The sequence below is a fragment of the Lactuca serriola genome, chromosome 1, assembly GCF_051521515.1.
Source record: "Lactuca serriola cultivar US96UC23 chromosome 1, Lser_US96UC23_V15, whole genome shotgun sequence".
Classification (NCBI taxonomy): Eukaryota; Viridiplantae; Streptophyta; class Magnoliopsida; order Asterales; family Asteraceae; genus Lactuca; species Lactuca serriola.
Genome location: NC_136408.1, coordinates 9449649 through 9463576, shown reverse-complemented (window position 1 = coordinate 9463576; position 13928 = coordinate 9449649). Strand labels below are relative to the sequence as shown.

The 13928-nt window shown below is 31.9% G+C and overlaps 2 protein-coding genes across 3 annotated transcripts; one reads left to right on the top strand and one right to left on the bottom strand.

Moving 5' to 3' along the window:
* Nucleotides 1-7953: 7953 nt before the first annotated feature.
* On the top strand, nt 7954-9874 carry LOC145096289 (pathogen-related protein-like). 2 transcript variants are annotated; one of them, XM_079034094.1, is made up of 4 exons: nt 7954-8210; nt 8750-8882; nt 8971-9272; nt 9342-9531. In XM_079034094.1, the coding sequence occupies exons 1-4, from the start codon at nt 8070-8072 to the stop codon at nt 9366-9368; spliced, it is 603 nt and encodes a 200-aa protein (XP_078890220.1). In that variant the 5' UTR covers nt 7954-8069; the 3' UTR covers nt 9369-9531. The 2 variants fall into 2 exon arrangements, with proteins under 2 accessions (XP_078890220.1, XP_078890184.1); XM_079034058.1 differs by lacking the exon at nt 9342-9531 and adding an exon at nt 9617-9874 and having other exon boundaries at nt 7955-8210.
* Nucleotides 9875-9935: 61 nt separating this feature from the next.
* Nucleotides 9936-12294, bottom strand: LOC145096230 (uncharacterized protein C57A10.07). The gene is made up of 3 exons (XM_079034008.1): nt 11268-12294; nt 10428-10552; nt 9936-10350 (listed from the first exon to the last, which is right to left on the bottom strand). The coding sequence occupies exons 1-3, from the start codon at nt 11863-11865 to the stop codon at nt 10033-10035; spliced, it is 1041 nt and encodes a 346-aa protein (XP_078890134.1). The 5' UTR covers nt 11866-12294; the 3' UTR covers nt 9936-10032.
* Nucleotides 12295-13928: the final 1634 nt, after the last annotated feature.

Genomic DNA, 13928 nt, shown 5'->3' with positions numbered 1-13928 from the left:
CGTCACCAAGGCCGACCCTTTATCGGATCGAAATCCGGGTAGTTGTCTGTTATGTTATTTCTTTATTATGTTTACATCTTGGTAGTTAGGATGATATATGTTAGAGACCTGGTTAGGGTCGGTATCCTGGTTTATAGGATGATGTTATGCTAGTGACCGGTTAGGTTGGAATCCTGATAGGGATGTGCTACGTATGTGATCTGCTATATTGGTTGATTTGCTGTGAATTGTTATATGATTATATGTTTATGTGCACATAGTTGTTTGACTGGGGTTGGGTTGAGGCGGGTCCTGCTTTGTGCTGTAGGCCAACATACCCAGGGCAGACCGGTTATCCCGAAGGCCCAGCAAGCGGTCCGGATAGGCTGCAGGCCCCAAAAGGGAGGACCAGACGTGCCGAGGCTCGGAGAGTGGACCAAGCCGACTGAAGGCCTGGTGCGGGCGAACCAGCCATACTGTAGACTTAGAGAGTGGACCAGGTGGATTGAAGGCCCAGTGCGGGCGGACCAATCACACTATAGACTCGAGGTATATGGTTAGACTCGGAGGGTGGACCAGGTGGACTGTAGGCCCGGTGCGGCGGACCAGTCACACAGTAGACCCGAAGTGCATGGTTGTTCTGCGTTCTGTTGCGATATGGCATGTTATGTGGTTGGTATTTTGGGGGTATCGCACTAAGCTTTCGGGCTTACAGTTGTGGTTTAAATGTTTCAGGTACTTCAGGAGACCGTGGCAAGGCAAAGGCATGATCATACCGCTCCTCCTGTTTTATGTGTTTTTGATGTGGTTCTAGGGAAATACTATGATAATAAATGTATTGAAAACATTTTTGTAATAACTTTATGAAATTGGGTTGTTTTTTAAAAGTTTAGATTGGTTGAAATTTTTAGAGTGTTACAAGGAATATCATGCGTGACTGAATTTCTGCATGACATAAGTTCGTCGTTAGCACGTAAGTTCTGTCTTTATCTCGTTTTAGGCTTCACTTGTTTCCCGTGCCCCATCGACTCCCACTCTACCGTCAAGACGAGGTGATTGGGGATAGTCTGGAGGACTTTTTCCGGTCACTCCGAGCAAGAGACGGTAATGATGTGTTTTTAGGAAACAGATTCATGGTCGTCGGCGGCGTGTAGTTATACAGACGATTAAGGAAAATGTTGTTTTTATGAATTCTTTGAGTTTTCGTTTAAATGATCCTCCAACTTATTTTATTTTAGATTTACGGGGGCATAAGGTGAGTTTCGTTTGGTCTAAATGGTCCATGTCGCATGGTTTACTAGTTATTTGAGGTTAAAAGAGACTAAAAGAGTAGGTCGTAACCTACCTTATGCCCTCATAAAGCACCAAAAATACTTTAGGACTAAATTGACCAACCCTAGAAATTTCGTAGGAAATTTGAGTCATTTCCCGTAAAAAAAAATTCAATCCAAACGTATATAGTTCTGTCATGACGTGTAACAAATGCTATATTATAGAATTAAAAGTCAAAATGAAAGATGTATAACATTTACGTGTTAACCCAATAAATCTATTAGCCCCTATGTTTGGTCTATTTAGCTCTTAGCTAGGTTTAACCTAATTAGTTTTCGTATTTATATCATACTAGGCGAATGCCCGCGCGTTGCGCAGAAACATCTATATAGCTGAAATCTTTACAAATATATGATTTTTTTAACTATAACAATAATGTTGTTATTGAACTTGATATAATAATTCATATACTAAGTTGATATAATGTATTGATTATTTTGAATTATATGATAATATATACATCTCTTAAAATTCCATAATCTAAATCTTTAGAATGACCTCTACTCGTGGGTTACTCATGAATAAAATTAAATATAATATATGATTTAATGTTATTTATAGTTGTTGTTATTGTTAATTAATTTTTTAAAATTTATTTGCTTAACATTTTAATTTCTATCATTGTAATTATTAATTTAAAACATCAAACAATTTTTTTTAATTTTAATCATTAAGCTACTTATTTGAAATCTTTTAATGATTATAAAATATCTTTAGGAAATATTTTAGTTAAATTGATATTACAATTTAGTTTTTGCATTTAGCACTACAATTTATTACTTTTAACTATTCACACAATATTCTTTGGGTTTTTTAAGTGGAACTGAAATTTATATTGAAGTTAACCCTGTAATGTTATATTTAAATTAACAGTTTAAGTATTTTGTCAAAACTGTTCAAAAGTTATAGCTTTAATTTGATAATGGTTTACATACAAAAACATATTAAATCTAATAAATTAAGTATAATATGTTAAAAGTTAAAGACATAACTTTATAAGTAGAAGTAAAAATATTATTTTAATATTGAAATTTAGTTTATTTATGATTACACTTTAGGTTTGATACTTATTTAACCTTATTAACCAACTTATAATCATTATTATAAAGACACTACAATTTATCATTTTTAACTATTTACAAAATATTCTTTAGGTTGTTTAAGTTGACCTAAAATTTATATTTAAGTTGATCCTGTAAGGATATATTTAAATTAACAATTTAAGTATTTTATACAAATTGTTCAAAAGTTGTAGCTTTAAAATGATAATGGTTTACTTTTAACAACATATTAGAGCTAATAAATTAAGTATAATATGTTAAAAGTTAAAAACATAACTTTATAAGTAGAAGAAAATATATTCTTTTAATATTGAAATTTAGTTTATATATGATTACATTTTAGGTTTTATATGTGTTTAACCTTATTAACCAACTTATAATCATTATTAGAAAGAAATTGAAAAGTCATGGGAGTTTCAAATGAATGTGGTGAAAGAAAAAAATGAATGAGAGTTTCAAATGAATGTGGTGAAGGAAAAAATGCTTCCTTTATAAGTATATAATGATTTTCATTTTATTGTAAGTGTACCTTTTCTTTTATTATTCAATAATGAAACCCTAGTAGTATTTTGTTCATTAATTACATGGTATCAGAGTTATAGACGATCTGTTGGTTATGATTGTTGGAGGCGACAACTTGAGACCGTGTTAATGAAACCTAGCAGTATTTTGTTCATTACTTTACTTCGGCGTGTTTTGCTTGATAGAATCCCCACTAGGGTAAATTTGGAAATAAAGAAATTGACCTGCCTTCAGTTTTATGCCCTACTTTTAGGGTACATGGGGTACATGAGGAAGACGTTAATCATGTTTTTCTGACGTGTGTGTGATGTGGCTGCTCAAAGTTGGATGGAGATCATGAAGTGGTTAGATCTGCAATTTCCTCATTTTTTGAGTGTTGCAAATCTTTTAGCTTGGGTGGATTCAAATTAATGTGGTGGCTCCAAGGAGAAGAATTCTTGAGGTTATTGTGCTTACCATAGCGATCTGTTGTTTATGTTAGTTTACGGGGGCAGTGCGCCCTGTTTCAAAATTTTTGGCAATTCTAGGTTTAGCTTTTTGATTTGTTTTTATATCCCGTTTGGTTTGATTTCTTTGATTTTTTTTTTGTCCTTTTAAGGGTTTCGATTGTAGTTATTTTGTCATTTTTCATGTCGCTTTTTAGTATTTACGCCGTGAAATAACCTTTTTCGTCGTTTCCTTGTCACGATTTCTCACTGTTGTCGCAAAAATAACCTTTTTCGTTGATATCTTGCCACAATTATTATAATTGCGTGCGATTATTGTTCAAAAAGCAGCTTTTCGTTAAAATTCTCTGATTGTTTTTGCAATATGTCTCCAAAAAATATTTTTCCGGGGCTTGGGCCTCTTTCCCAAAAAAAGATGGCTCCAAAAAATGACTCTTTTTAGTTCATTAGTACTCACCTTGATGGCAAGAATTATACATACTAGAGTTATGTTACGAAGATTTTTTTGCAAGGGAAGAACATGTGGGAATTATGATATGTATACGTAGCAAACCAACATATAGAAGGTTGCATATTATGCAACCTTATTGGAATCATGAGATACTTGTAACTCCATGATTTGCTTTTAGGGTTGATTTTGAAATATTTCTAGATTTAGTTTCATCATGTGTCTTTTGAGATTTTTTTTGGAAGGTGTTATAATCAACCATGGAAACTGGAATGTTGCTTCAGGTTTAAATTTGGGATTAGCCTGGATTTTATTTTATTTTATGTCTTTGGGATTTTTCTGGAAGGTGCTATAATCAACCATGAAACCGGGAAGGTTGCTTTATGTTTAAATTTGGGGTTATCCTAGATTTGGATTTGACTAGTGGTGGTTGTGAGGTGAATATGGTGATTGTTGGAGGTGAGCGGTGGTGGAAGTTGGAGGTGAGCAGGTTGGATGTCACAAGATCTCTTTAATATCAAAGGTAGAGGAGTGAGGTAAAATTGGTGGTTCCCAAACGCAAAACAATAAAAAAATCACTAATAAAGATAAAATAGTCATTTTATATCAGTTCGTGACCAAAACCGAAAAAAAAACTACATGGATTATCCAAATTTATAAAAAAGTGTTAAGCGCCAACCACACGAATTACTGTGAACTAAAGGACCAGATATTTAAATTATTAAAAATTATAAATACATAATTTTTTGAGTAGGGTTAAATACTTTTTACCCGACGAAATTTGAGCAAAATGGATTTTGCTGAGGATTACCTATATTTTGTTTAACAGGTTAAGGGGGTGTTTGGATTAGCTTATTAGCTTATTTGTGGTGGGAATAAGCAATAAGCAATAAGCATGGGGAGAGATGCTTATTAAAATTAGTTTATTTAGCTTAATAAGCTGGATTTTATCCAATCACTCAAAGGTAGCTTTTTGTGGGAATAAACAATAAGCACCTCTTTTTTTCCTATTTAAACACCCCCTAAAATATGTATTGAGGTAACATGTGCCCAGTTACAATTTTGCGTATTTTGATATAATAATGAAATGACTTGTATATATTTCATCTAAAAAATTAATTTCTTGCACAACTTCAAAAAATATATAACATCATTGCATTATTAAGCATTTAACTCTTTTAAATACAACAAAATAAAACATGACATTCCCACAACCTTCCCAGAGAAGATTCGTCATTTGGTGAAAGATTTGGATAACTCCGAACAACGTTGCAAACTAGGGGTGATCATTTGGACCGAACCGGACCGGACTGGTTATGGATAATATTGTGGACCGTGGACCGGACCGGACGAGTCGTGTCCGTGTCCGTGTCCGGGTCCGGGTCCAGGTCCGAGTTTTCCGGTTCTTGGACCCCATTTGGACCGGTACAACTTTAATTGCATAGAGTACAAATCGTTAAAATATGTTTTTGGGTTTGATAGAACTCATTAAAACGAATATGTTATTGGGTTTGATACGATATAACTTGTAAAAATGATTACGTTTCCGTTTCATGCATAGAGTACAAGTCGTTAGAATATGTTTTTGGGTTTGATAGAACTCGTTAAAACGAATATTTTATTGGGTTTGATACGATATAACTTGTAAAAATGATTACGTTTCCGTTTCATGCATAACTAATCTACCTTGATGTTAGAATATTATAACTTGCAAAATTAATTTTTCAAATAAAAGCAACTAACATATAAATCAAGTTCACAATGATCCCTTTCATATGATTTATCTTTCAAAGATACATAAAATTCATAATTATAGTCTAAAATAATAGTTAAAAAGTTGAAATATTTCAGTTTTGATAGCTTAACTTTGAAGGATTGTAACCTACTGAATATAATACAAAAATCAACAAAATTATAGTCTAAATTCATCTACAAATTGTAAACTAAATGTTGGAAAAAACCGCGTGTCAATCCGACTTAAAACGAATGTGTTATGGTTGTTTAAAAAAATTCACAAATTACAATTTTTTTTTAAATCGGGTCCAACCGGTTCTAAACCCGGTAAAAACCGGACCGGACCAAGAAAAAAACCGGACCGGACCGGGATGGATTCCTAGAACCGAGAACCGGCCCGGGGGTCCAAAAAAACGGTCCGGTTCGGTCCGGTCCATGAGTCCAAATGTTCACCCCTATTGCAAACCTTCTCTTGGCCTCCCCTAGTTGAAACCTCTTTGATTTGAACTTCAAGTAAGCCTGTTAAGTGATATGAAGTTTAACAAAATTAATTAACTTGCAATAATAGACCCTGAGACCTTTTTGATAAACTTCAAACCACAACCAATCTTGCCAAATTTTATTACAAAGTGCAAACGTAGATAAATTACGTATTTTAGTCTAGTTGATTTTTATATTCAAAATATATATATTTTAAAATCAGGATTTTAAAAAATTATGGTACTATTAAGGCTATGAGGAATGGGGTGTGCCAAGCTCATCATCATCCATGCTAGCTCGCCATACAACATCCCTTAGGGTGCGTTAAGCCAAACTTGCCGGTTCATGAGAGAGAGAGATTGGCTCATCTTTATTTTAGTTTTTGTTTTCTTCCAAATTCAATACCAAACTCATTGTCACTCCCTAATATCACGCTATGCTTAGTTTGCATAAAAAAAATGATGTGACAGCTTAGCATACATATGACCACTATCACTAATCTAAGAGATTTGGTTAGCACATAAAAAACTATTATCAATAAAAGTATTTCTATTTGTCTCTTATGTTATAAACTTCCAAAATATACTCTTAAATACTAATGGTAAATTATATATATATATATATATATATATATATATATATATATATATATATATATATATATATATATATATATATAGGTTTATTTGAGACCATGTTAATTTTATGAGACCGTGAGACCAAATCTAAAAATATTTTTAAATTGCAAAATAAAAGAAAAAATCTGAAAATTCTTTTTTTAATTATTATTTTCGTCACTTTAATTACCTAAAAAAATTACTGTTTTTTGAAAAATACATGAAATATTTTAATAGAATATTGCACTGTAAATATTCTAATGTGATTTTTAGAATGCTAGGATATTCTACTAGATTTGTCAGATATATAAAATATTCTAATATTCTACTAGAATATGTAAAAAAAAAGGTATTTATTTATTTATTTTTAATTTTTTTAGTATTTTTTTAAACTTTTTTAGAAAATATAAATGAAGAAAATAATATTTGAACTTTTTTTTTTTCGAAAATTTTCAATTATTTTGCATTTTAAAAATGTTTTTTTATCTACAAAACAAGCGACTAGTATTGCGTCTCACGGTCTCACAAAATTAGACCGTCTCATATATATATATATATATATATATATATATATATATATATATATATATATATATATATATATATATATATATATATTAACTAAAAAATATTTGTTGTACATACAACTTGTGTTATTATCAAATGATAGTCAAAATAAAAGAAGTTATATTTTTGTGTTTGGCCGAAGAATATTCATTCGAGGTACAAAATTGAAGTCAAAAGTTACACTGGGCCTTAAAAGTTAATTGGGCAGCCATAAGGCTAAAAAAAAAATTAAAATACAATATATATTTTATAAGGAAAGCGACATACAGTTATATAGATAAACGAAAGTCAACTGAAAACAAATTAAACAGTTTAGAAATCATCTAAATTAAAGTATATTAAAATACTTACATTCTGTATTTTCTTATTTATAAACATTGAATCGTTATTTAGTAATAGTTTTACCAATCATATTTGATATGCTAACTATTTATGACAACCTATCCATCTTAAAACATGATTGTTTTAAATAAAAAAGTAACATCATAAAATTAAATAATAGAACTTTGTATTCATAGAATACCATTATTTTAAAGATTTTTAATGGAATTTGTAAACAAAAACATATATATTTGTTGCCCATTTATCAAATTAACTCTAATCATTTGTTACTCAACTCTCTTCTATTTAAATCTCTAATAAACTTGATGACAGATTTAAAGATAAAATTAATAATAATAGTATATTTGTTTTTATTCCCCTATAATCATAATAATTTAATTTAGGGAACAATAAAGAAATCATTTCTAAGAGAGTAGATATGGGACTCTTACCAACTCCCCATAGCCACCACTACCTTTCTCCAAACACCCCTTTTCCAGTTGCTATATATATAAACCAAGATCATATTTTGTTCAATCAACAAATCAACAAACACAAAAGGATGGATCAATACAAAGGTTCAGATGTGGATAAGTACAGATGTTTCATGAGTGGAGAAGGTGAGAAGAACACCACATGGAAGTTGGGTGTTCCCCCTAACTTTGATGTGGTCAACAAGCTTTTTGAAGCAGGAAGAACAAAGGTTATTAAATCCTTCTACCCCTACTTACTTTTCTTGTTTAAACAACCAATATCATAAATGGATAAGAAACTATTTTCCGTTTTATTCACAAAATACCATTAAAATAATAATATCATATAAACATAAAGTTAAAGTTGCATGCCTTCTCATATTTGTTAACATAAAACAAGTGTTCTTTCAAAATTTTATTGATTGCCATTAACTATTTTCTATAATGATTAGATCAATATGTTGACCTTGTAAAAAACCATTTTTTTGGTTAGCCGGTATTGATATATGGGCAAGATCATTATTTTTATCGATTCAACCACTAAATTATTATTATAATAACCACTAAAAATAATAGTTAACTTGCTAGATAGATAAAACGGTGACAAAATTTTCCTTATTGTATTGTAACATTTTAACAGTTCTCGAAGAAAAAAAACCGAGAACCATAACTAAATAACTAAATTAGAAAATTATGAAAGTAAATCAATAATGTATAAACTAAAAGGTTGGAGTTCGTTAAACTGATGTTGTGTAGTTTGTATGGTTAGATATGGCCCACAGGTTCATTGGAAGAGCAAGTTCAGAATCTTGTGAAAACATGGGAAATGGAGATATTCCACAAACTGAATCCCAAAGATTTCAAAACGTGCGACGTCACAAAGTTAACAACTTCTGTTAACGGTAGTTTTGACGAAGAGATTAACACATAGCTTGAGCTCAAACTATATTTATATAAACAACTGCTAATATCATGCGAATTTGTTTCCAGGTAGGAAACCAATGACACCGCAAGATGTAGCCAAGATAGGCGGAGGATACAATATGTTTCTTCAAACTTCATTGCCTGAAAAGCTACGTTTGTATAATCCTACCAATGAAACTGTGGATACGGCTCACAAGCTCTTCACCACCACCTTTCCTCGCGGTTTTGCGGTGGAGATTCTTCAAGTTTACTCAGGTCCACCAGTGATTGCGTATAAATTCAGGCATTGGGGTTACATGGAAGGCCCATTCAAAGGTCACCCGCCTACCGGAGAAATTGTAGAAATGTTTGGTGTCTCCACAATGGAGGTGAAGTATACTAAATCTTGATTAGATGTTTAAAAATAATTTGACAAAATAACAATACACTTTTGACAGGAAAAAGAGGAGGACCATTTTGTATAGAAGACTAGAAGTTAACTTAATGAAGAAAGTCTAATTTTCTTAGATTTTCTCTGTTACGTTGTTCTTTCTGCATTAAGATTCTGTTTGATGTTATTGTGCATTCGATTTCTTTTTTTAACTATATAAACCATATGAATGAAACTAAATGACCATTTTACCCTTCTTTCGTTTATAAAGAGTCAAATAAAGCAATATAAGTCTCTTATTAGGCATTCTTGAGTTGAATCATTTTGGAAATGCTTTAACAGTTGGATGAAGAGTTGAAGGTGATGAAGGTGGAGTTCTTCTATGACAGAGGAGAGCTTCTTGCAGGTCTCACCAAAGGTGGTGGAGATTCAATCACCGCTGAGGGGCCTTCAAGTTGTCCTTTTTCTTAAATGAAAATAATTGACAATTTGTTCCAATAAACTAAATTATGATTTCTTTGTAATTCCTGTATGCATGTTTGAAATCTTCCAAATATGTCATGTTCATAAAACAATAATGAAAATTTTACATTTTATCGATTTGCGTAGTTAACTATCGATTACCCTGAGTAAGTTCTATCACATATCTATATATAACATATATCAAATGCATCTATTTCATATCGCTTCAAAATCATACAATCCTAAAATAATATGAAACAAAAAAAAAAAGGCAAATATGTATATAATCAATTTTCTCAAGCCCAAGGAACAGAACCCGGATAGAATGCACCTCCACAGTGTCTGAACAAGCCTTCAATTTCTGGGCAGCCGTTCGGGTAAGGTATTGACCGGTGAAACGGGTCCCGCCCGATCTTTTTGCGGCGTAGCGAACCCAAACATGAGTAAGGGTCATTTTGGAATTGTGTCCTGACTAATGCCTCCCCTTTTAATGCTGCTTCTTTTGATGTTGTTGCTGCTGGTGTCCCCATATAGAAGAATCGTGCCTCTGGGAACCCAATTGCAGATCTGTGTAAATTAACAAATCTTTCTTTCTTGAAATCATATCCCACAACCTACATTTACATATAGATTTAAGTCATGTCCCCATTAAGTCCTCCATTAAGTCAAAAAGAATGAGAAAGGAACATACAGTGATATTTTGTGGATAAGATCCGGTAAGTTCACGGAATCGGCATACACTAAAGAGAAGATTCTCAAAGCTGTCTCTCGCGTGTTCTTCTGTTAGTGCTTTCCATCTCACCTTCTCCCGGTTGCCTGTGTATATACACAATTCTAGCATAAGTACAAGTACAATCATTGGGAAAGATGTTAAGATGTAAGCAGTTTCAGTTTCTACATATAAAAAAAAGTAATTGGTAATAATTCATTCTCAAGTGCACATTGCTGCAAGAAAACTTCTTTCTTGAGGATAGATGTAAGAATTATGTAACTATCCCTAACGTTAATCATGTGATTATCTATGAGCCATTTATTTCGTGAAGATTAACTTGGTTGTGTGTGTATTTGATGAAGATGAACAATGCTAGACATAGGGGTGTTTGGATGTGCGTTTAAACTGAGTTGGAATAGTCAGTTAAGTGTTTGGGTAAAAATGATTTTGATCCTAACTTTTTGATTATTTAGGGTTAAACTAATCAATGGAGAAGCATGTAAGAAGTTACAGTAATAAAACTCTTTACTGATCATACTGATAAACATAAGATTACCTATATATCCCTAGCTTTATTCGATTGATTCTAAATTATTCTAATTATTCAAGTCACAATAATCAGTTTGAATACACACATCCAAACACATCCCTTAGATACAGATCAATAAACTACTATTGCTACTGCATTGTATGATCAGTTGCTCACAACTAACAAGATACTGTCAAAATTTGATGAAAATAACAAACCCTAAACTAGATAATACAATAAAAAGAAAAGAAAACTCAATAAAAAGAAAAAAAAAAACTATAAAAACTCACCAAACCATCCTTTTGAGTCAGCAACTATCCAATAACTTTGTGCCTCACTTCGTGGTCCTGCATCTTTACGGGTCTCTCCACCACTGAACAGCAACAAAGCATCATCATCTTTGGCTGCAATCTCAATTCCTTCCTTTATATGTGCAACAAAAGTAGAAGCTTGTCCTGGATTCTTCTGATATGATTCCAAAAACCAAGAATCCTCCTTATCAATTTTCTCACAACTACTACTTGTATATATAGAATGCCCAGCAACCATCACAAGATTACGAAGCTTTGGAAATGGATAAGCATTATCCAGACTAGTGTCAAACTTCCTATAATTACTCATCGTCTGAAAATGGCTAGTATAGAGTGAAAGAACTATGAGAGTTGTGACTCCAAATGACAGGAAAATCAACAATACCATCACAGGGTGTAACTTGTAGTAGTACATAATTCGATTTCCGAAAGATTTAATCATTATAATAGGATGAAATGACGAATGTTTGGGCTTTCTTGCTTTTCTAATAACGGCGTTCGACTCTAAATCAAAATCACCTCTAGGGTACGCATTAAAGGACTTCGGACTATCTGAGGCAAATTGATAATTTATCATTATTGGTATCAATCAAAGCATGCCTAGACGACGACTGATAATATAAAATTAGGTTCACAAATTGGGATCTCGATGCATACGACTAGTTAAAAAAATTAAAGAAGGAAATCAAGAACATGCATCGGTAACGAAACCAGAATGGAGATCTGAGTGAAGAAGTTAGAAGTTTCGGATCCCAAGGGACATTCTAACAGAACCCAATTAGCTGGGCTTCACGAGAAATTCAGCCCACAGTGATCTCCCGAAAAGAAGAAATTGCAGTCAATTATCGATGGGGATTTCGAAAATTGAGATCTGAATTTACCTATCAGAAGATCATGGTCCAGATTTTGGAATCCCAGAGAGCAAATGCATAAGATGGATGCAATTCAGAAGTTCAGATCATAATTCTCTGTTCTTGAGTTTGAAATACGGGAAGATTGGCATGGGTTTACTTCATTTGTAGAGGAATTATCATTTAGACCCCAACATTACTAGAAGATGGCTAGAAAAAACACAATATTGTTAAAGCTACCAAGTAAGCCCACAAAGTTATTTTATTTGATCACAATATTGTTTTTCATCAAAAATTTCAGAATTTTTGAGATTTTAAATTATTAATCTTCTAGTTCTAGATAAACTGTTCATGGTTTATATTTGGTATAAAGATTTTACAATAATTATATTAGTTCACGAGCATACATTTTAACTGTTTGATGAAATACACAATAAAATTATGTTTGTATTTTTATATGTTGTTCATATGTGAATAACATATAATCTTGCATCGTTATATGTTATTCACATATTCTCATAAGATTAAAAAGTTGTAATATGATGATGACGACGATGTTTCCTTTTATTTTGTATGTCTAAGGAATATTTTACCTTAGTTATATAAGTTATTTTATGTGCACTTCAATGCAGTCATTTGATGAAATGTTTCATAGAGTTATGTTTGTATTTTTATATGTTATTCACATGTGAATAACATATAACATTAAATCTTTGTTCTATGCACTTTGTTAACATATATCGGCCCATGTATGAATATTAAAAATATATTTTGGTTGTATTGTGTATTCACATATGAAAATTACATATATTTATTTTATATGACATATTCACATGTTAATGTTTATTCACATGTGAATATCACATGTAAATATTCTATTTATATTATAGATTCATATTTAAATATATTTTTCATATGTTACATTGTATATTCACATGTGAATATTACATGGTATATTTATATGTAAATATAGTTTATATATGTGATTCATGTATGAATAACATATACATTTGCATATTTAATGTGTGTTATTACTAAGAATATATTGATTCCTAGAAAACAACTATCACTATGTTCTTCTTTGAGATGTAGAAAATCCCAGAACAATGCTTGAAAACCTTTGTGAATTTTAGAGGAAGATTCATTAGATTCAGAGATTGCTAACAATCCAACGATCGCTTTTCTTTTAAATGTTGAGATGTAGAATTTCATGAAATACTCCGGCGATTCTCTTCTAAGAAACATCCATCAATGCAAATGACTAGAATTGGAATACGTCGATGTGTATGGGAGCCTTTTCCATTCCTCCAACCACTTTGTGGATTTCTGATTTAATTTAACTCCCCTTGGAAATCCCACATGAAAACTTAATCTACCATTTTTAACATCGTCTTCACTCGCATTCGTTTCTAATTGCGAAAAGGGAAGCTCATCACGCAATGCAACATCTAGTATTGTGATGTTTCTATTATTGGGATAGTGGACCATAAATATATCTATTAAAGGTCTTGGGTTTCAAGGGAATATGGTTTAGACCATATCAGATGTTGCTAATGTTGTGTTAAGTGGTTAAAACCCTTTTAATTGTGCTTCAAAGCAAAATGGTAAAATAGGAAAAGCTATATATTAGGCTTATGCCATGGATTATAGTTTTAATTCGACATGTATTAAGCCAAAAGTAATTAGATAGCGTCGGTGGGGCTCGTCAATAACTTTTCGTGCATATAAAGATCGTCAAAAACGAAGTTGAAACGAAGAAGTTATGATTGTTTGAAGTTGGAGTGGTTCG

Excerpts from the sequence above, each read along its gene's own strand:
- LOC145096230 (XM_079034008.1), bottom strand. The coding sequence starts at position 11,865 with ATGATAAATTATCAATTTGCCTCAGATAGTCCGAAGTCCTTTAATGCG. Across the intron at positions 10,553-11,267 it reads TGACTCAAAAGGATGGTTTG|GCAACCGGGAGAAGGTGAGA; the intron begins GTGAGTTTTTAT and ends GTATATACACAG. Across the intron at positions 10,351-10,427 it reads CTTATCCACAAAATATCACT|GTTGTGGGATATGATTTCAA; the intron begins GTATGTTCCTTT and ends ATGTAAATGTAG.
- LOC145096289 (XM_079034058.1), top strand. The coding sequence starts at position 8,070 with ATGGATCAATACAAAGGTTCAGATGTGGATAAGTACAGATGTTTCATG. Across the intron at positions 8,211-8,749 it reads TTGAAGCAGGAAGAACAAAG|ATATGGCCCACAGGTTCATT; the intron begins GTTATTAAATCC and ends TTGTATGGTTAG. Across the intron at positions 9,273-9,616 it reads TTGGTGTCTCCACAATGGAG|TTGGATGAAGAGTTGAAGGT; the intron begins GTGAAGTATACT and ends ATGCTTTAACAG.